The sequence below is a fragment of the Dama dama genome, chromosome 12, assembly GCF_033118175.1.
Source record: "Dama dama isolate Ldn47 chromosome 12, ASM3311817v1, whole genome shotgun sequence".
NCBI classification, from domain to species: domain Eukaryota; kingdom Metazoa; phylum Chordata; class Mammalia; order Artiodactyla; family Cervidae; genus Dama; species Dama dama.
Genome location: NC_083692.1, coordinates 15025698 through 15048962, shown reverse-complemented (window position 1 = coordinate 15048962; position 23265 = coordinate 15025698). Strand labels below are relative to the sequence as shown.

The 23265-nt window shown below is 40.0% G+C and overlaps 1 protein-coding gene across 3 annotated transcripts; it reads right to left on the bottom strand.

Annotated features, from left to right (window-relative positions):
* Positions 1 to 1448: 1448 nt before the first annotated feature.
* On the bottom strand, positions 1449 to 23226 carry ALKBH1 (alkB homolog 1, histone H2A dioxygenase). Of its 3 annotated transcripts, XM_061156521.1 has the most exons (7): positions 23036 to 23226; positions 21882 to 21990; positions 20609 to 20710; positions 18191 to 18353; positions 6696 to 6786; positions 3515 to 3708; positions 1449 to 2618 (listed from the first exon to the last, which is right to left on the bottom strand). In XM_061156521.1, the coding sequence occupies exons 1-7, from the start codon at positions 23216 to 23218 to the stop codon at positions 2189 to 2191; spliced, it is 1272 nt and encodes a 423-aa protein (XP_061012504.1). In that variant the 5' UTR covers positions 23219 to 23226; the 3' UTR covers positions 1449 to 2188. The 3 variants fall into 3 exon arrangements, with proteins under 3 accessions (XP_061012504.1, XP_061012505.1, XP_061012506.1); XM_061156522.1 differs by lacking the exon at positions 20609 to 20710; XM_061156523.1 differs by lacking the exon at positions 20609 to 20710 and having other exon boundaries at positions 18191 to 18320.
* Positions 23227 to 23265: the final 39 nt, after the last annotated feature.

Below are 23265 nucleotides of genomic sequence, written 5' to 3'. Positions count from 1 at the left end.
AATTATTCACCTCTGTCATTTTAGCATGAAAGCAACCACAGGTAACCTGTAAATGAGTTAAGTGTGGCTGTGTTTCAATAAAACTTTACTTAGGGACAAGAATTTCATATAATTTTCATGTATCACTAATATTCTTCTTCTAATCCGCCCCCTGTCATTTAAAAATGTAAACACTATTCATAGTCGTAAAAAAAGCAGGAGGTGAGTTATAGTTTGTTGACCCTTGACTTAGAAAATTTCTGGTAGACAACTAAAAATTGGGTGAGAGTCATCACCAGTTTATTCCCTTTTTCTTGAGTTGTATCATTTCCTGTGTCAAAGTGGAGTTGCATTACATACATCTTCAACTACATGTGCCTCACAGAAATATACATAAAAAGAGAACTGAATTGTGCAACAGTTCTGCTCAGCCCCCTCCACCTCCCAAATGAGTTCATGGCACAGCCTTAGAGGAAGCCTGGTTGGGCGAGGGGAATCTGCTTTCCTCTTGGCTGGCCTCAGTTCCTCACAGCATACGTATCTCACTCCATATTCAGTTTGAACATGCATTTTGTGTAAAATACTGTCCCTGACCACGAGCCAACACCTTCATCTGACAATCAACTGACTAAAGAACAATCTATTCAAATGCTGAAGGGTAAGTTGACTGCTGGATGTACTGAATGACATGTTGGTTTTCAGCACTGAAAACCATGAGTCAAATATAATGCACACAGTGTTCATATAATGTATATTATGGAAAATTTAAGAGATTTTTTTTCAGTGGTAATTTTAATTAGAGAAAATTATCCTATTATGAACTAATTTTAGAACCCAGCTACACATAAAGGATGAATCTGTTAATTTTTATTCCTCTAAAAAAAACTCACCAAAGATTACAATAAACTCAATTATTCAACACTCAAGAAAAAAAAAGGGCAGGACAGAGAAGAAACCAAAATTTGGCAAATCGTATTGCAAGCAGCAGGTAACAAAGCAGCTGCTGGTCAGGCATCCACACAGATACACTGGGGTGTTTCTAAGAGTCTATACAGTAATAAAATATTGGCAACATTATGTTCCTAGAAAGGGGCACTAAATTTCCATTACTGTTTGACATAGCAACATCTATCTAGGAAGATGGTAATAAACATTATCTTCATTTTATGAATGAGGAAACTGAGGTCCAGAGAAACATAAGGTAACTTAAAGGCTCAGGATATACTGAGTTGAGTAGTGGGGGTACATAGATTAAAACTCAGTGCTTCATGCATTTTCCATGCTGTCTATAATCCAAAAAAAAAAAGAGTGACTAGAATGTCAAGGAATATTCTCTCCTGTGAGACAGCTACAAAGAATACTTAGGGCAGAAACAGATAGAGGGCTTCAATAGCATGAACAATACAGCAAGTGAAAATAGGAAAAAAACTAATCCCAGATACATTCACCCTCAAACACAGATACAGATCTTTAATTTAAAATTGAGTAAGTTTATTCATGGAGAAAATAGTTACAGAATACCCTTAGGATTTTTTTAGTCCAACAATTAAAATTGAATTTAAAAGCCAACGGAACTGTTTACAGACCCAAAAGACATCTGGAGAAACTACTGTTCCTCTTTCCTTGGGTTTATACGTGTTTACCTTTTAGGCAAGAGAGATAGCTGGGACTAATTTCTTTTCTAGGAGATGTGATTTCCAGTTATGTGTATAGGATTCTTCTGTGAAGACCAGAGAAGTCCAAAGGCTTCAACGTCGATTGGAAGAATTAAGGTAAGACTAATGGTTGGTTCATGGAACCACATTTTACCACAAATCCCTAGATAGGGTGGTGGAAGGAGAATAATGTTTCCCATCAACAAAACTTGAGGTATTTAAAGATGCCATAGACATGGAAACTCACTTCTACCTCGCTCAAAGGTGATGGCAAGGCTGAGAAGGCTCTTGTGGAAGGTCATACCCTCTTGGACTTCTCTGTACTTTAGCACCAAAACCTAACCAGGACTGGACAATGTCAAACACTTCTCTGAACAAAGTGGTTAATCAGTTTCCTCTTCAGGATGAGTTCGAAGGCAACAGTGTGATCAGTGATGAGGTTTTCCCTGTCTCTGTTTTTTGGCTTGTCTTGGTGCTAAAGTCGATGGCAAGACAAAACAGCACAGCCATTTCCTGTAGAACCTGCCGGAGCAGAAGAATGGGCTCTCCAAGTCTCAGTAGTCAGGGCTTAACCTCGCTCGTTTGACTTGGCTATTGTCACCATGCAGATGGCAGGAACCTTCCGCGGTGATGTCTCTTTTATTCTCCTCTGTGGGTTCCAAAGGGAAGTCCTGACCCACGGCCAGCACCTGCCGGACAGTCATGTTAACGCGAGCAGTTTTCAGGTAGCTGGCGCACACCTGCCAGTCCTCCAGAGAACAGGGCTCCACCACCGAGTCTCTGGGGAGGTCAGCTGGGAGAGGCGTCCCGAGGCAGCCAGGCAGGCTGTCCCCTTCTGCACTGGGAAGGACCCTCGGGACTGCATGGTTCAGCAGGCGGCTGAAACCTGACATCACCATGATGTCACCACTGTGCATAAACATGGGGGTGGGGGCTTCGTCTCTTTTGAGGCCACCCAGGAGAAAGATGGCAGACTGTCCGAAGCTACGAAAAAGAAAAACACCACACAACAGTAAGTTTCTGTTATTAGCCACGGTTGGGAGAGTTAACTGCCAACTGCACTAGTTTTCTAATTTCGGCTTGATACTTATTGCTACCAAATACTCCTTTTGGGAAGGGAGGTATGTGTGCTGTGTGGCTCATGGGGTCTTACTTCCCCAATCAGGGATGGAGATTAGGCCCATGGCGATGAAAGCACCAAGCCCTAACCAGTGGACTGCCAGGGAAGTCCCAATCCTCCTTTTTAAACTGTGCTAAGATCCTTCTTTTCTGGTTTGTGTCTGTGAGTGACTAGTTCATGGTCTGCTACCAAAACTTATTAGAGCCCACAGAACTACTGCAAAATAGATTTTGAAGCAATTAAATAAGCAAATAAAAATTTATTTGGGTTTTTTTTTTTTAACTAGATATTTATCACTTCTGTTCACTTTAAAGATAAGGCAGTTAGTAAGATTCTGTTCAGGCACTTTCCTGTGAAGATACAGGTGCAGCACTCTGGAAAAATATAAACTTACATTCAGGGAGACAAAGAGAGTAAACTACTTGGACTTCTGTGCTTTCCTCCTCTCTATTTCAAAAAGATCACTCCCTTGTCTTATGTCCTTTACCACTCATCTATTCCACAGACACTGACAATACTTCTAATTATGAAAGACAGAATCCATGCATCTTAAACAGAAATATTAATCATAACTTGGTCATTACCCAAAAGGGCGATGTTAATTTTACTTATGCTACACTGCGAAGATGCCCAGAAGTGAAAGATTATTGAGCTCACCCATTTAAAAAATTTAATGTTTTTATTTATTTAAGCTTAAAAATGCTTTACAAAACGGAATGAAATGATAAAAAGTAATTCAAAATCCCTAGACCCAACTCACCTGAATGACAGCAGGGGTCTGGAGTGATCTAGTTCAGATCTGTCTACGTGGATCCCCAGTGTGGAGTCTAGTCGGTAGTAATTCAGGATACCTGCTTCAGCTCGGAAACCCTGAAATCCACAGGCAGCAGCTACTTGCTCTGAGAGGAAAGCCAGGTCAGAAGGGAAAGGTGTATAATGATCTGCTGAGTATCTCTTTGATAAAAGCAGGGAAAATAAGAAAAATAAACAATGATCTCAGGAAAAGAGGAGACTGGCATAAGATTAACCACCACTTTAAAACCATCTAATTTACAGGCAGTGTACTGACCGACGGACTGACAACGTTCTGTCGGTTTCTGCAGTACAGCAAAGTGACTCAGACACACCCATGCATGCTTCTTTCTCACATTCTTCTCCGTTACAGTTTATCACCAGATACCAAATACAGTGCCCTGTGCTGTCAGGACCTGTTGTTGGTTCATCTGTTCTGTTTTCAACAGTGTGCACCCGCTAACCCCAAGCTCCCAATCCCTCCTCCCCACCCCGCCTCGAGGCAACCACAAGTCTGTTCTCTACCACAGGTGATATTAATACAGCCCTTAAAAATTTTTTTATTGGAGTACAGCTGATTTACTTTATATTAGTTTCAGATATACAACACAGTGATTCAAAACTTTTGCAGATTATACTCCATTTATAGTTATTATAAAGTATTGGCTATATTCCCTGTGTTGTATAATATATCCTTATAGCCTATTTCTTTTATACATAAAGCTTTTTATATACAAAAATAAAAGTTTGTCTTCTTAATAGCCACGCATTTTTGAGGGATCCAGTAATCTAATATTGAGCCAATTCAAAACACTGAGCACCTATGATATGGTGGCACTACGCTAAGCGGTGATAAATCTGACAAATTCACCCTGCACGGAGTCAACATACAAAGCAGTCACACCTCTCTCTCAAAGTCACTTAGTCGTGTCTGACTCTGCGACCCCATAGATTATACAGTCCATGGACTTCTCCAGGACACAATACTGGAGTGGGTAGCCTTTTCCTTCTCCAGGGGATCTGCCCAAACCAGGGATTGATCCCAGGTGTCCCACATTGCAGGTAGATTCTTTACCAGCTGAGCCACAAGGGTAGCCCAAGAATACTGGAGTGGGTAGCCTATCCCTTCTCCTGCAGATGTTCCCGACCCAGGAATCGAACTGGAGTCTCCTGCATTGCAGGCGGCTTCCTTATCAGCTGAGCTACCAGGGAAGCCCACTCTAACCCCAAACATGAGAGTTCTCTTAGGATAAAAAGGCAAGTCAGAACTCTGTCACTGCCAAGAGGTGCCTACAGAAACACGCTGACTAAATGTAATGTATCCTGGATGGGGTCCTGGGACAGAAGGCAGAAAGTTTATCAATTAAAAACTAGTCTGCAACGTAGCTTCATGTGATTTCATTGGTCAATCTGATGGGCTGACATGCTCAAAACATTTAAACTGACTTACGCTGTGGTCAAGTCAGGACCTTAAAATGGAAGTGATTTTCACCACTTACCTTCCTGAACTGCCTCTATTTTCTGTACCTAAGGGTCACAATTCTTTAAGGCCAGAACACTCTCTATACAAAACACACAATCTGAGAACAAGGCAGCAGACAGGTCTGAGGGCCGTGTAAGCCAGCAGCATCCGACACTCTTCCTTGGTCTGATGCTCCTCTCTCAGTCCTCCTGCTATTCAATCAACCTCAGATCTGATTAGAAAAATCAGAGTTTTCTGAAAAGTCTCTGATGGATGGCCAAGCCTCTTCAGTTGGAATCTGTTTTAATTTTTTATTCTTTTTTTTCCTGTACTACAAATAAGAGCTCCTATTTAATTTCTCAAAATTATGAGTGTAGTTAGAGAAGGTTTTCTCTACCATTTTGTTTTAGTCCTTTAAAAGACCAACGACTTACAGCACTCGATCATCTCTGCTATAACAAAACAATTACCTTTTTGGGCTTTTATCCCTATCCAAATTCCCTATGCACTACACTTGTTTCTTGATTCTCTCTTACTTTTCTCTTATTAACCAGTCAGTGTTTTTTGACTAATTTCACACCAAGCTTTTCTTAGTAAGTGAGGCTAACTTTGAGGTCCTTGGAAGAGAACAGTGTCTACAATAAAACTAGTGCCTTAAAAACCAGTGAGCTCACATTTACTGTGTTACTGCATTAACTGCTCGTCACAGTCAGGCACTACTGTAATCACTATAAAGGCATGAATCATTTAATCCTCACAATCATCTGGTGAGGTTAGACACTATTCATATTGAAGGCAGGATTCAAATCCAGGCTGGCTAACCAGAAGAAAACCACATGGCCATTTCCCCAAATACAGATGTCTGGTTTTCCAGTAAAGCTGTATCACTGAAAATAAGACATATCATGAATAGTTCTGAGCAACATTTATTACTATTCTGAGTAGTTAATACATTTATTAATAAGCTGGACTGACTGAAACTATAGAGCTTTTAAAAAGTAACTGGTTAGTAGGAAGATGGTTCATGCCAATTTGATTCAGTTTATCCTCAGAATTAAGTCCTTTTGGTGGCAAACACCTCACTGAGAAAAGTGGCATTAAGATGTCAGCGATAAAGGAGGCATTTTCTGAAGCCCAAGGGTCAGGAAAGAAGAAATTGTACCTCCAGAAAACATGGAACTTTAACTGTAGACATTCTTTCCCATCTCTCCCCTGCACAGACCTTATATAGCAGTCAAAGGAATCTAGATCTTGAAAGTTCTTTTGTGAGTTGATAGAAGAGAACACTGTAAGTACATGGAGCTTCTTTCACTCCATGCACACATTATGTAGAAAATAATCAACAAACACTAAATAACAATGGAACTAAAGATTATAATTGAAAACTCCTCATGAACACAGGAAAGAAAAATCTGTATCCCTGAAACCTCCCCAGAGAAAGCATCAATGACTTCTGATGAAATAATATAATCTGAGAGCACATGAAGAAGTACTTTTCTCTTGATAAATTATTCATTCCTCTTCAGAGTCTGTTTTAAAAGGATTTTAAAGAAGGGAATATATTAAAGAAACCCTCCCGCAAATGAATAATCTGATACTTTAAGCTTGGCCAGAAAGAAGTCAAACTATGTGGGCCCAAGAAGCATAAAAATGAAAATCAATGAAATTAGCAAGAAAATCTGAATACCTTACTGTCCCAGTTATAATGGTAGCCAAGGGTCACCCAGCGCAGTTTCTCTAGCAAACTTCGGGGTCTCCGTTTATTCACTTCTTTACACCTGCAAAATTGGAGATGATTTATTCATTGCAAATGGCATCAAAAGCATGTTGCATGGATCCCGGAGTCTAAATTTGGTATCTATATAAGCAGTTAGCCAAGATCTCAGGGGAAATTAAAACAGATAAATGAGTTGACCAAGAATGTAATACTACCAAAAATATGCTAGCTATTTTGGGCCCACAAAATATGCTAATTTCTAATCCTTGGCTCTAAATCCTCTGCTGAATGGGATCAAGTTTAAAGCGTGAGTCTCCAGAATATCAATAATGATAAAATGATAACAGAAATGTCTTTACCTGTCCATGGAAAATGGGACAAAGAGTCCTATGGATAATTGAAAATTTGGCTAACAGAACATTTACAATTTTGTTTGCTGAAAGCAGGACATGATTAATTACAGTTACCATTATGTCTAGAATGATGGTGGCTTCCTAGCAATGCAGTTTGGGTGGAAAAAAGTTTGGCAAAATATAGTATACAATCAAAAATTACTTTTTTTTAAATTACCTTTTTTTAAAATACCTTCTTTAACCTCACATAACAACTTAAATACCTGAGGCTTAGCTAACAATTAATGGCCACTTTAATTGATCTGGTTTCTAACATTACCTTATTTAAACCACAGGAGGTTTCTATAAAATGGAGGTGTCCTTTCTGTAATTATAATCTAGTCTAATCAAATCTATGGGGTTAACTACTCTTTTTTTTTTTTAAAGCCACACAGCATCGCTTGCAGCATGTTAGTTCCCTGGTCAGGGACTGAACCTGGGCCCTCAGCAGGGGGAGCATGGAGCCCTAACCATTGGACCATCAGGGAATTTCTTAACTACTCTTTTTCTAAAGAAGCCTGCTTGCTTGATTTACCTCTAAATATCTAAAAATACAAGAAAGCTAGGCCTAAGCATTTCAGTTTTTCTATGTAATTTACATCATTAATCAATCTTCTTTTTTTAATCTAAGAACCACTACTCTTTAAAGCAGAAAAGACTGGACTGCTTTAAGGAGTTTATATTTTGACAGGAGATGACAGATAAGTATAAGAAATGAGGGGAAAATTTAAGGTTGTAGAAAATCTAGCACTAAAATGGATAGCACAAGACCACCAGAATCAGGAGAAGGCAAGTTCAAAGTCAACAGTCTAATCAGTTAAGCCTTCATGGTAAAGTTGGGGGGTTGAGTATGGCATTGAAGAACGGCCGGCATTTAAACAAAAAGTGATGCAGTAGGCAATATAGGGAGAGCATGAGCAGAAGCGAAGGATCTGCTGCAGGCTCACAGTGTAAGTGGCACTCATCTTGATGTCTGATAGCTTACAGGGTCTGTCTGTCCTCAGAGTTTACATTCTAAGGACATCGCAACACAGACACACACCAAGAGCAGTGCGTGCTCAGTCGCTCAGTTGTGTCTGACTCTTTGCAACCCCATGGACTGCAGCCCGCCACATTCCTCTGTTCATGGGGATTCTCCAGGCAAGAACACTGGAGTGGGTTGCCATGCCCTCCTCCAGGGGATCTTCCCAGGGATCAAACCCATGTCTCCAGCACTGCAGGCATTATCTTTACCAACTGAGCCACCAGGGAAGCCCCAACACCAAGACCAGTAACTAAATAAAAGAAATGGATCAACTACTAACTTACTTTGCACAACTGTGAAAAAAAGAGGCCCAGCAGGTCCCACTTCTATCCTTTGAAAGGACTATATCAGGTTGGCCCTTGGCCAAGCTCACGGTTCCTATGGTGTCCCTATAAACAATATAGTTTATGCTGAACATGTGCCTTCCTTCTGGGAGTCTGAATTTTGGTACCTGTCAGGCAGAGATTGCCTATGTACCATCCTCCAGTAAAAATCTGGGCACTGGGCTTCTTCAAACCATGCTGATGCTGCTGATCCAGGGACCATACTCTGAGAAACACTATTCTAGCCAAACACACACACACAACCTTTTATTTCTCTCAATAAGAGATCATTTTATTCTTGACAAAGAACCCAAAACCAGACTGATCTGTACAAATAAAGGTAACAAGGCAGCTCTGAAAATTTGATGCTGTTTTAGACATTTGAGGTGACACCAAAAAACTGCTTTTCATCAAAAGATTGGGTCTAATGCTCTTCAAGAACAGGGTATACGCTACTATAACCAACACATACAGTTTATGATCTTAATAATCAAAATTCTAGTAACAACCAAGCATGAAGATATAGCTTGTAACATGAACCTTTAAAATTTTTGTTTTTCTAGGAAACCAAAAAGAACATCTCTTTCTACCTTAACTGTATCACTATACAAAAGGCTTTGGGTTTTGTCCTATATGAATATTATAGAGGGACACTGGTCTAGGATGTGAAAGCAGCCAGAGAAGAGCCATACTTTCACAGGCATTAACTCCAGTTTTCATAACAGGAGGGAAAAAAAAAGCTTAAAATTTGCTTAGTAAAAGATTAATTCTGAGTGTGCCATTTTGAGGAGAAAATGTGTATATGTGTGTTTATATAATGTAGGTATGAAATTCTACCCCTTATTTCATATCCTCTTTTGAAAACCTGACTTCTATTCTTGCTTTTGTATAGGATTTCTGGAAGGAAAGTAGCAACAACTGCTGTAACAATTGCCTTCAAGATGTGAGAGCAGGACTGGCCTGTGCTAGACATTTCATTTTTTAGTAGCACCTAGGGACTCTTCTGGGCCCCATGGGCGTCCTAGGTAATAAAGATTCCAAAAAATTCATTTGAACAATGTGAGTAGTATAAGGCTCAAACCAGGTTTCACATGCTCCTTGATCTTTTTCAGGCAGAAAATACTAAGGGGTTAATGAAGGAAAGGGTGGGCTGTTCTTTTTTTAAGCCTGACTTGTCCAAAAGGAAGAAGCCAAGAAGGCTTCGCGGTAATGGAGCTGCTTATCCACCTGAAGGAATGCAGGGAATGTTGCCATCTAACCTAACTTTAAATCTTCACCAATTATCCAGGAGGTTTTCAACCAGGTATGACCCTAATTATTGGTGCTCACTGCAAACAGAAACCTGCTGCCCCTCCAGGCAGCAGCCAGCAGACGATGGATGGGCAAAGCTTGCACCTTCTCCCCTGCTGAACGCCCACTCAGCACTTTGCTCAGTTTCTGTCAGGGGAAAACCTTTATGTAAGTGTTAGCATTTCTCTCAAAAATCTCGTTCTACAGCACTGCTTTCAACTGAACCCAAGCTGTGTGGAAATGAACTCCCGTCCTGCTTGCCCACTCTCCATGCAGTGGGTAAGCACTGGTGTTTTTTCTTCCTTGCCTCCAGGGACATTAGTGAACCAAGTTCTAACTTAGGACAGAAATCTGGAAGTTGTTTATGATAGAAAACCTTCAACATCCTATTACAGGTATTGCGTCTTCAATCATTTTAAAAAATTTAGGGACTGTGTCTTTCACCACTCTGAATATTTCCCTCCACAACCACAGCTTCGGTCCTTCTTCCTTTCCTAGTCTCTCACTTTCATTAAACCTAACGTTGCATCTCAGGTCCCTAGCACTCCAGTTTTTCAGCATTTGAGTGTTTCCAGTTTTGTTTCTCTTCTTAACCTGAATCTCTCAGTAACCAGTGCGAATGGACATCCAATTCTACTGTAACACCCTTTTGCTATCTTGCAGATGTTAGTTTTATCTCATCTTCCACTTTCTGTTCTAAACCTTCACCATTTATCTCAAGTCCTCAGTCCTGCCCCTATTCCCTTCCAGGACAAAGAGAATACAGACGCCCACTCAAAAGATCCAGTTAATGATTTCAACTTCCCTCTCCTACACCTCTATGCTGTTTGAAATCCTTACTCTGTCCTTCCTTCCTGGTTTCAGCAGTGGTCTTATTGCTTTCCATTAAGGCCCATTCTCCACCTACACTGTCTCCCATTTCCCTGATGTAGCTGCTGAGGCCTTTCTCCATTATCTTTCTTCTCGTATTTCCAACCTTCCTTTTTATTTGTTTCTTCCTCTTGATCCTGTAAAAAATGTTCAACATTTCCACAAACTTAAGAAAAAAAACAACAAAAAACACTTTTCACACCTGACCTCTTAGTTAGGCACCCTAAGTCCCGCCTCTGTCTGCTCCATAGCTCTCCTTCTCTCCATGATTAAATCATCCCAAAGGACTCAACATCAGCTGCCCCCACTCTCTCTTCTCACTTAGATCTCACTTTTGCTTACACTTTACAAAAACTAGTTTAGTTTTAATGATACCATTTAATCATCAGATCCTAAGTCCTGGTCCTTGTCTTGTTTTGGAAACACTTTCCTACCTTGGCTTCCAATAGTGATTTTTTTCACCCAGACCTGATGCTCCCTAGGCCCAGTTGCCTCTCTGTATGTTTTTCATAAACAAACAAACAAAACGCCACATCACTCCCACTGCTGCTTTATGATGACGGTCGTCCCGTCTAACTCCCATATCCCTCTGTCTCTCACTTGATTCCTAAATCTTGCTCAGCTCCCTATTTCCAAAGGCAGAGACATCTCCATGTGGATACTCCACAGGCATTTCAAAAACAATAAGCCCCAAATTACACTAAGGATTATCTTTGCTCACTCTCTTCCTCCAATCTTTTTTCCATTGAAAATCTCAGTATATAATATTCCAGTGAACATGGAGGTGCAGATATATTTCTGGGATAGTGATTTTGTTTCCTTTGGATATAAACTTAGAAGGTGAACTGCTGGATCATACAGTAGTTCTATATTCAGCCATTAAAAAGGGAAATCTTGTCATTTGTGACAACATGGATAAAACTGGATGGCATTATGCTAAGTGGAATAAATCAGGGAAAGACAAATACTGTATGATCACAGTTCTATGTCGAATCTAAAAAATCTGATACAGAACAGATTGGTGGTTGCCAGAGACAGCGGGGAGGTGGGGTGGGGTGGGGTGGGGTGGGGTGGGGTGGTGTGGTGTCTGTGTGTGTGTGTGTGTGTGTGTGTGTGTGCGCGCGCGCGCGCGTGCGTATGACATGGGTAAAGGCAGTCAAAAGATAAAAACCTGTCATAGGAAGAGAGGTTCTAGAGGTGTAAAGTACCACATGTGTGCTGAGTCATTATCGACTCTTTGCGGTTCCAGGGACTGCAGCCCACCCCATGGAATTTTTCAGGCAAGAATACTGGAGTGGGTAGCCATTCTTTTCTCCAGGAGATTTTCCTGACCCAGGGATCAAACCCACGTCTCTTGTGTCTCCTGCACTGGCAGGCAAGGATTACCACTAGCACCACCTGGGAAGCCCAATGGACAGCGTAGTGACTATAGTTAATACTGTATTATATATTTGAAAGTAGTTGAGAATAGAAATGTTCTTAAAACAAGAAAAAGAAATTGTAATGATGTGAGGTAACTGATGTTAATGAAATTTATTGTGATAATCATTTGAAATTATACATGTATTAGATCATTATGTTGTACACCTTGGATAACACAATGTTATATGTCAATTATATCTCAATAAATCTGGAACACCCCCCACTTTGCCCAAACTTAATCTACCTGCCACTTAGAAATCTGTGTTTAATCCTTAACTACTTTTCTGTCACTTTTCATAGTCTTCTGCTTACGAAGTCTTATAGAAAATGTCTCTACCAGACCCGCATTATCTTTTGCATGCGTTAGTAAGCTAAATTGTTAACTGTGCTTTCTGCAATGATTAAATTTGCAGTCCATTTTCTGCACTGTCACAAAAATTCTCTAAAGTGAAAAATCTATTACTAATCTTGAATTTCCCATTTACAAGGACAAAGTCCACATTTTCTTATTGTGAAAAAAATTCATATTTTATGGCAAGACAAGAAAAATTTAAACATAAAAAAAAAATTCTCTGCCTTTAGGCTCCCTCTCTCCCCTTTACTATGCATTGTGTATCTGTATTATGCATTGATCAAACCTCCCCCACTGACAGAAATACCTGCTCATATAAAGAGTAACATTCTCCCAGATTCAATACGATAATTCCTTAAAAGATAACATTCCTTGTTGATCTTGTAAAGCGATGCTTAGAAACAGACTCTGTAAACTGTCAATAATCCATCATTTCATACCCAGCTCTCTGTCTCAGAAAACTTATGCAACTGTGCCTTGACTTCTAACAGCTTCTAACAAGTTCTTGGAGCTTTCTCACATGCTATTTCCAGGTAGTAATCCTCAGCTTGGTTCAAATACAATATTTCCATTTCTTTCTTAGATCAATTAATTTTTCATCAACACTATATGGCATGGAAACCCCCTTATAATCTGGCCCTAACCTTTCGAGTTTTGTCTCCAAGCATTTCCTACAAGGTATCCTACCTTCCGTCTTTCATGGCTACGTCCCCGACCACGCAATTTTCTGCGATGCTCTTTCCTCTCCTACTCGACTCTCGATGTTTCTAATTTGCTTCTTCACACACAGTTTAAACACTTCTTCAGGAAGTGGACTCAGTCTCTCACTCCTCTACAGTGCTCACACAGAACTCTGCCACTTCCTCTATTAAAGCGTCCAGTTTTAGTGCTGTAAATATGTTATCAAAGTACCTGAATTCCTCCTGAAATAGTCTCTTCCTCAAAGGCAGGGGCTGAGTTTTAATCTTCATATCTATGCTAGCACCAAGTATTTCCTAAAGCATAAATATACATTATTTAATAAATGAATGAAAATAAAATATAAAGATACTATATACAGTCTTTAATCAATCATTCTCAAGTTTAGCATTATACTTTTACTGGGCTAGCAGAGAAGCTAACAATTTACTTAAAATTAATATTTACTCAGCACCTTCCAATACATACAAAGAACTGTGGTTGGCACCAAGGCTACAAAATTTTCAAGGTCTGGGGGAGGGGGCAGGGCAGACAGTGGGAGGAGAAGGGGCAGATGCCAGGATTCGCTATGATACATGCTATAACAGCATCATAAACAGTCTTAAAGAAGAAGAAAGGGCAAGGGGTTAATTCTGCTTCCATACAGAAAATATCAATGGAAAAAAGCCTTCACATACATTGAATACAAAAATGGATACAAAGCATTGCATAAGCTAACTTATGAAATAAATAAAGCAAAGTTCTCTTATTTAAGTGTACATTTTCCCTCGTCTTATTGTTTGAAGTTTTTTTTTTTTGAAGTTATTTTTGAATAGATAATATATTCAAAAAATTCAAGAGGTATAAAAAAGTATCCATTAACCAATGAATTCTACAAATATTTATTTAGTAACTACCATGCACTCAAGAATAAAAACACTGGCAAAGGGATAAAGACGAAGGGAAATGGGGGTGGGGGGTGGTGTGCTATCTTTAACCAGATAAGGGAATCATCTCACAAGATGATATGAGAACAGTGACCAACAGGAAGCAACCCACTGATTGGTCATCTAAGCAAAGAGCTTTCTAGGTAAAAGGAATGGCTTGTACAAAGAATCTGGGCACGTCTGAAGTGTATAAGGAACAGAATGAAGGCCAGGACTGCTGGAGAATAAATGAAAAGAACAGGAGCTGAGGGGGGACAGTCAGATTGTGTAGGCCTTACAGCCTTGATAAAGACATTTGATTTTGTTCCAAGTGTGATGGGACTGTACACAAAAAATTTGACTGGTATTTTTCCCTGGTTCTTTAAAGCAAGCTTTTAAACCCTTGGAATTTCTGGAAGGGATAGGAGTATCTGTTATTTACTCTGGACCCTAAGACCACGCCTGAGTTTATGCTTAGAGATGACTCAGGATGTGGGTCTGTCAAGCTAGAAAGTGGTATTAGGCAGGTAGACTGAGTTCAACCATGATTCAATCAATCATGCTCAAGTGGTGAAACTCCAATTAAAACTGCGAACATCAGGCCTCGAGGGAGCTTCCTGTGAGAGCCACATGTCCTGATTCCCTGGGAAGAGGACACGGAAGCTCTGCGTTCAGGATCCTTTCAGACATCACTCTGAAGGCTCTTCACTGGATGGCCCTGATCTGTACTTTTTATAATAAAATTATAATCATAAGTATAATGCTTTCTTGAGTTTTGAGAATTGTTCCACTGAGTGAAGGGAGATCATGGGTTCTAAGACATCATGGGAATTCCCCTGAATTTGTACCCAGTTGGTCAGAAGTGTGCACAGACTGGGGGTCTCCCAAACTCGGAGGTGGTGTCTGTGTTGACTCTGGATGGTGTGCATCAGAATTGAATGCTTCTGAACTGTGGTGTTGAAGAAGGCTCTTTGAGAGTCCCTTGGACTGCAGGGAGATCCAACCAGTCCATCCTAAAGGAGATTAGTCCTGGGTGTTCACTGGTAGGACTGATGCTGAAGCTGAAACTCCAATACTTTGGCCACCTGATGCGAAGAGCTGACTCATTTGAAAAGACCCTGATGCTGGGAAAGATTGAGGGCAGGAGAAGGGGACGACAGAGGATGAGATGGTTGGACGGCATCATCGACTGAATAGACATGGGTCTGGGTGAACTCTAGGAGTTGGTGATGGACAGGGAGGCCTGGCGTGCTGCAGTTCATGGGGTTGCAAAGAGCTGGACACAACTGAGAGACTGAACTGATACTGCAGATAAGAACTATACAAGATGTGACATGATTTTCATACTCTATGTAGAAAACAGATTCTATGTAGAGAGAGACAAGAGCAGACACAAGAGCAGACGGGTTAAGAGGCCATTGCAGTTAAGTGATGGTGGCTTTAGACTAGGGTGGATGTGATGGAGATACCAAGGCATGATTTTATTCATTATGACTGTAGATGCTATTGTATTTGTTGGAGGGCTGGAGGTGGGATTTCTCAATGGCTGTTTAGTGCCTGATTCTACTACTGGGTCTGTCACGTTTGATCTCCTGTTGACACTCAGGTTGTTTCTCATCCTCTCCCCTCCATTATAAACCATGCGATAATAAAGCTGCTTACAGAGAGACACTTAGGTGATGTAAAATCCTGCTGACAGACACTTATGCTGTTTCTCACTCCCCCCATCACAAGCAATGCTGCAATAAAGATGCTTACGCCCAACTATTGCACTCTTTGTGTGAGGATCTCTAGCTACATCATTCACTGACAACAAACTCTGAACAAAACATAAAATTGGGGTGCCCTTATTTTGTGAACAGATCTATTTTTGCTTATATGTCCCAATATTTCATTTTCTACTTAAAAGTTTCTTCTGCCCCGACCACAGAAACCTAGAAAGTTAAAATTGAAAGGATTCTTAGAGGTCCTCTAATTCAGTGGTTCTTACTGTGAATGTAACAGTAAATAACCAAAATCTCTAGGGAAATCTTTTTGAACCACAGACCCTTTCCCTTTCTGATACACCCTGGGAAAGTGGGAGAACTGGCAAGTACTGTCTAGGTGACTCTGACCAAGATCCAGCCACTCTGAATGGCTATCCAGTCCAATCCCTGTATCCCAGATGAGGAAACTGAAACATCTGTCCTACAGTGACAGAAGGAAAAGTAGGCCCTAATTGATTTTCAGGGCTGGCAGCAATGTCTGAGCATATCAATTTCTTCCAACCCTTGACAACAGAAGGTATAACCATCACATTTTGTATTTTTTCTAATTTATTAGACCAAAAAAAAAGGTATCTCACCATTGTTTACAGGATGATTTATTACAGAGATTCATCTGAGCTATCTTAGAAGATGACAACTGGCATTTCAAGAGAATCATTTGTTAGAAACAACAAAAAAAATCAATTTTTTGAAAACAGAGGCTGGTTTAGGTAACAAACTCTAAGCTCTCTAATTTCACTCAGCCAGGACCTTCCTCTACTTGCTCTCAATTCTACAGAAGACATATTTAATAACAGGATTTTCCTCACTGCTTTCGCTTGTAATGTAACCTACAGGCCAAGAGGATTTTTAAAGGAAAACCAATGCATTTTACTGTTATTTTCCTTTCAGCTTAAGAAAATCATCTATTTCCCTGTTAGAATTAATGTAACATAGTTTCTGAAAACTTCATTAAACAATATGACATAGTTTCTGAAAATTAAGTCCAAACAACACACACAAAACTGGTACAAAGATTTTAACAGGCTGTTCTAAGGAATTCTCACATATCATCTTGTTTAATCCTAACACTATTACATGAGGAAAAGACTGCTATGAGGCACAGAAAGGTTAAACTGCTAAAGTCAACAAAGCCGGTAAAGCTCTGCTCTACTGGCAGAGCCAGGATTTGAACTCAGGCAACTGGCTCTGGAACCAGTGCTTTACTTCACTACCCTCTTTACAATCTGGCCCTAACCAACCTTTCTGGTGTCATCTCTTGTCAATCCTATTCAGGACTTTCGGGAAGCATCTTCCATCATCCACCTTCAATCTAGCCACTTACTTGACCATACTCATTATCTTACAAACTCTATCCCTGTACTTTCCAAATTGTATTTAATTCTATGTGCACATGTCTCTGTCCTTGACTAACCTACAACTCCTTGAAGGCAGGAACTGTGTCTTTTCTGTCTTGAATCTCTAACACTTAAGCACAGAATCTGACACAGCAGAAACTCAACAGACAGTTGCTGAATGAACACATGAATGTATACCTTCTGTGCTCCTGTATCAGAGAACAATTTACTCTGTCTTTGCTAAGGCTGCTTTCTCTATCCCAAACAGCCTTTTTGCTATTCTGACGGGTAAACACCTAATTGTTTTTGAAGATTCATTTCAAACAGATAGAGGAAAAAAAGAGGATAATGGGCCCAATTAAAAAATCATTTTTCCTTCTTTGACACCTCTTCCCTGCCTGTAAGAATTACTTCTTCCTCTGATTCCCCACAGCATTTTCATAAACACCTATTCTAACACTTTCTGAGCTCTGTTATCTTATTCCTGTTGATAGAGTTCCTGCCACAGACTATGCACTCCTGAGTGCAGAGACAGTGTCTTGTTTATCTTTGTACTGTGTATCTCCAATGCTTAGCATCATGTCTGGCACACAACTGACCCTCAAAAAATATCTGTAGAATAAATGAAATGCTGAAACAACATTAAGGTACAAAGACTAGTTTTCATGAAGAAACTGCTGACCAACATGAAACAGATAGTAATACTGACTTCATCTAGGAGAGCAGAAGAGCTTTTAGTGTTACTCTCTTCAGGATACTATAAAGCTTCAAAGGAACTCTCTTCACGCAGAAAAAAGGGTGAAGCTGAATAAAAATGGATTATCTAATGATTAATGAGGATGAACTCATTATCTAAGGTATGATAAGCTAAACTTTAAAAATGGATCTCAATTTACTATAACTGTCAAAGCGTCTGTCCAAATGTTCCTGGGGGAAAGAATATAACTGTGCTGTATTTGAGTGGACATCAGAGGAAAAAAAAGCAGATCAGTTACTTTCACTCAACTATTATAGAGTAGTCCCTTTAAAGACCTGTGATGACCTGAGCTGAATACTGATGGTTTATTGTGACTGGGATGACTTACCTTAGAAACTCCTTGCTCTGTTCCCACAAATCCTGGGTCTCTTCTTTAGTCATATGCTTATCCAGGTTACATACATTAGGTTTCCGGGAATATAACTTAAGGCACTGCTTTACCCAATGCCACTGGTAGCCTGGGAGGAAGGGGTTTGAGATAAAAATAAATCCTATATGGAGATGGACAAGAGAAAAAGGAGAGGAGGAAATTCTCCATCAGTTAATCAGATCATTTATTTTTGTTGACATCTTTACACCCCCTACTTTATTATTTATTCCACACCTCCTTTTGCTAATGCTTCCACACATAAACATAAGTTTTCATTCCTATACTCCAGTTTTAGAGGAAGAGGCGTTCCTTCAACTTAATAAAAAGCTGTTTTGATGATGGTCACCAGACATCTATCACTATGCAATATCTCTGGCTTTCTGAGTTATTCTCAAGAGAAACAAGTATTACAATTATAATTATTAATTGTGTTACCCCAAAGCAAACTTCAGAACTAAAACTGCCAAGTCACCCTTCAAATTTCACCAAGTATCATTTACAGAGGTGGAAGCTGCTTCCTGTAGTTACTATTTCTCTGATATCTCAGTGTTGCCTTTTTGCCTTTTCTGTTTTCTAATATCTGGCTAATTATTATTTTTTTAATATTATATTATCTCAGAACAATTGTTGTGATTTCTGCCTCTTTTGAACTTTGACTACTGTAACAGGGAAGAAAGACGGTATGGACATCTGTCCAGTATGCAAACACCTAGCCATCTCTCCTCTGTAAAAGAGGAGTTAACAATGCTAACTGGAATCATATGCATAGTTAACGATTCACTCATCAACGTTCAACAAACATACACTGTATGGACTTTCTTAAGAATTAAAGACAGATGAAAAACTCTGTCCCAAGAAGCACCTGGAGACAGAGCAGTAGAGATAGTTATACAGATAATGCCTTTTAGAAGTCTGGCTATGAAGGGAAACAAAGGCTGAGAAGGAGCCATAGAAGAATAAGGGAAGAGTTTGGAAAGACCTAAGCATGCTTATAGATGATGAGCAAAGAGCCAGCAGAAAGGAACTGGCTGAATATAGGAGAGGGAAAAGGAACACAGGGAGGTCTTGAAAACTGGAAGGGGTAGAAGGCAGGATCAAAAGGTGAAGAGACTGGTTCTGAACAGAAGGGATCCCTCTTCTTCTAAAATTCAGGACAGGAATGAACACTCACTTAGAATTGTGGAGGTCATTTTTGTATTTCATGTGTAAGTCAAATTCTCCAAATAATTTAAGAATGATAGAACTGTTGATATTTTGGAGAAAAAAAAGACATGAGAAAAATTTCCAACAAATGACTGTTATCACTACTTTACAAAATAAGAATATTATAATACTCCCAAAGATATCACATTAAACAAAGAATACTTCTGATCTAATTCAGGTTTGAGCAGTGACAGGAAATTGAACACTTTTATAGGGAGTTGGTTCCAGACAACTGCTGTCTTCCTTTTATGGAGTAAAAATTTGCCTAATTTTAATTTTTCATGCATTGGTCTTAGGTCCTGACACATACAGCAACCCCAAATCAGTTTTCAACTCTTCTTGATAAATGCCTCTAACTATGTAGCTAACATTTACTGAGCATTTACTATGTGCCAGAAACTGACCTAAGTACTTTACACGTACACTCACACTGAATCCTATCCTTATAAAGTGGGTACTATCTTTCGACACATTTTACATATAAAGAAACTGAGGCCAAGAGATTAAGAAACTTGCTCAAGATCACACAGTACGAAGTGGTAGAGCCAGGACATGAACCCACAGAGTCTGGTGTCAGACCTTAATCACCAGTATGCACTATTTTCCACCTGTTTCTATGTAGGATAATGTTTGATGTTATCATGGTCCCCCTCAGGTCTACCCTACCCAAGACTCAGTCTCTGGTCTTCAGACCCATCACCCTCCTGCTCACTCTTGTAAGGACAGCTTGTGGTTTACTCAGGTCCCTTTAGAATATGCAGGATCCTGAAGTAAACATAATCCTTCTGATCAAGTCAGAGTAAGGTGAGACTCATTTCCCATGTTATGGACATTGTACTTCTATCAAATGCAGCTTATATAATGGCAGGAAAGACAGAATAAAGTCTTTAAGGACATAATGAAGTACCAACTCAAATGATGTAGCTTAAGTGTGAAATCCCAGAAAACTTCAAATACCAAGTAGAGGCATACCTCACAGATACTTTGACTTTTAGACCACTGAAATAAAGCAATTATTGCAAGTCACAAGATTTTTTTGTTTCCCAGTGCAATAAAATTTATACTATACTGTATTCTATTTATGCAATAACATTATGTCTAAAAAACAATGAACACACTTTAATTAAGTTTTATTTATTTGGATTATATAAAACAATGCTGAAAAACACTAACCATCATCTGAGCCTTTAGTGAGCTGTAACCTTTTTGCTGGTGGAGGGGCTGAAATATTATGAGAATCACCAAAATGTGACAGAAACACAAAGTGAGCTAATGCTGTTGGAAAAAAAAAAAGACTTGCTTAACCCAGGGTTGCCACAAAACTTCAGTTTGTAAAGATAAAACTATCTGTGAAGCAAAATAAAATAAGGTATGCCTATATTCCAACACGGACAACAGAAAACCAAACTTTGTAGCCTGAACAATCTGGTAAACATGGCCATGAAGACAGGATCAAGGCCTGAAAGGTAAAGGGCCGCCTTCAGGAATAAAAGGGGCACAAAACAGTACTGATGACAAACGCTCATCTATTGAAACACACGAAGAGCAGTGCTTTCATATATAAAAGCCACCACTCAACCCCTTCCTTGGTGACTTCAGACACAAAAGTGCATGTGGCCTTTTATAGAAGCATGAAAGTTGTTATCTCCTTCCATGATAGCAACATATACACTTCAGTTGTCATAATGTATTAATAGCTGTAACACAGACCTGGCTCTTGGAACAACAAAAAAACTACATTTTCAAAGGAATTTCTCTTGCTTTTGACCTGCATTTGAAATCACAAGTGAAATGTTAACTTTATGTCTTTGAGGAACAGAAGGGAGATATAAGATCATCTGGCCAAATAAGGCATTATATATTTTCTAAATGTTTCATGATAATTAATTGACAATGGCCCCATGAGCCTAGAAAAAAGGTTAATAACATTACCCACTTTTCATTATTATCTTTTCTATCTGTAAAGTGAACTACCTGACATCACTGAAATTCAAAAATCTAGATTATTTCACCTTATAGGACTTTTGATTTCATTAACTGTAGTTCTCTATTCAAAAATTCAGTCTTGATAACAGCAACAGCTTTTAAGTTGTTACATCATTTGTGAATGTAGGGATTTTGTGACTGGAGTGAATGTGATGCGTTACTCTATCAATTCGAAGTGCTTCTTCAGTTCAGAGCTGTGGCAGGGAGCCCAAAGTCAGGGTTCTAATCTTTGATTTGCACCTGGTTTGTCACTTCCTGCACTATAAGGCACGCATTACTGACTCCTGTTCTATCCTATGAAAATGCCAAATAAATGGACATCTTAGACAAGGAAGAATTCAGGAGGGGTTTGGGAGCGAAACATTTGTACATTTAGTTTTCTTCTTTGTCTATTTACTCCTTCTCCAAAATTAGACAAATGATTGAGTAATTTTTGCCTCCTAAGCTCAACTGAACTCACCAGGATAGCCTTGGAGTCCGTAGGCTTGCCACTTGCTGACCGGCTGAAGTCCTGCTCTGAGTGCATCATGGTCACTGACTGAGGACAAATTTAGCTGAGATTTGACCACCTGACAGGAAGGAAACAGAAGTCAGCAGGCTAAAGCTATTTCACAGGTTAATTCTGAGAATCTCAAACCTCTAAACGCATTTCTGATGTGCAGCAGTTAGGAGTCTTAAGTTTGGGGTCCTAAATCAACCCTGAATATTTACTGGAAGGAATGATGCTAAAGCTGAAGCTCCAATACTTTGGCTGCCGGATGCCAAGAGCCGACTCAAGGGGGCAGCAGAGGATGAGACGGTTAGTAGCATCACTGACTCAATGCATAAGAATTTGAGCAAACTCCAGGAGGTGGTGGAAGACAGAGGAGCCTAGCATGCTGCTGTCCATGGGGCTGCAAAAAGTCGGACACAACTTAGCGACAGAACAACAACAACAACAACAACAAACTTAGTTCTACCATTTACTTGATGTAAGACTTAGATGAGCCACTTAACATCTTAGATCCTCAGTTTCCTCATCTATGTACTAATAAACACAACACAGCTATACAAAATTGAAGTCGTTATGAGGAGCTGACCTACTCTGGCCTTTAACACTATCATCTCCTATGATACCACACCTTTGTGATTTTTTTTTTTATAAGATTCTGAATTATCAAAGGTGTTTGGTATATGGACTACCTTTGGTTAGGACTAACAATAATGCTTCTGAGGAAATTGAACCACGGTGTTTAAACAGGGCTTTGAGGAACACCAGGCTGGAGTGCTCTAGTCAGAAAAAAATCTTTCAATAAAACACTAGGAATTTTGTTTACTAAAAGCACCATAGTTGCTCTCTTTTAGATGAAAGTTCTAACCGAAACTCCTAACTTTTTATCTTTGTGAATTAATTATAAATTAAACTTTTAAGGGACCTATGGAGGCTTCCTGGCATTTAAGAGTATCTTAAGAGACTTCCCTCGTGGTTCAGTTGTTAAGAGTCCGCCTGCCAACGCAGGGGACACAGGTTCAATTGCTGGTCCGGGAAGATTCCACATGTCAGGAGGTAACTAAGTCCCTGAGCCACAACTGCTCAGCCCATCGCTTCCGAACGCTCCGCTCCTCTCTCCGTACCTTGGGGGCACCAGGTCCCGTGCCGCGGGCTGCGTGGGACACCGAGAAGTCGATGACCCCTCCCAGGTCTGCGGTTCCGGGGCGGCTCTGCCGGTAAAAGCGGAAAAGCTTCCTAAACGCGTCCTCCCCAGGCTCCGCTGCCAGCGTCGCCACAGAGCCCACTGCCGCCGCCATCTTCCCCATCTCGTTGCCCAGCCTCGCCTGACCCGGAAGCTGATTTCCGTGCTCCG

Coding starts and splice junctions, on each gene's coding strand:
- ALKBH1 (XM_061156521.1), bottom strand. CDS start 23,218: ATGGGGAAGATGGCGGCGGCAGTGGGCTCTGTGGCGACGCTGGCAGCG. Junction 21,991..23,035: donor CGGGACCTGGTGCCCCCAAG/GTACGGAGAGAG, acceptor CCTTCCTGTCAG/GTGGTCAAATCTCAGCTAAA. Junction 18,354..20,608: donor CACTAAAGGCTCAGATGATG/GTTAGTGTTTTT, acceptor ATCTCCATATAG/GATTTATTTTTATCTCAAAC.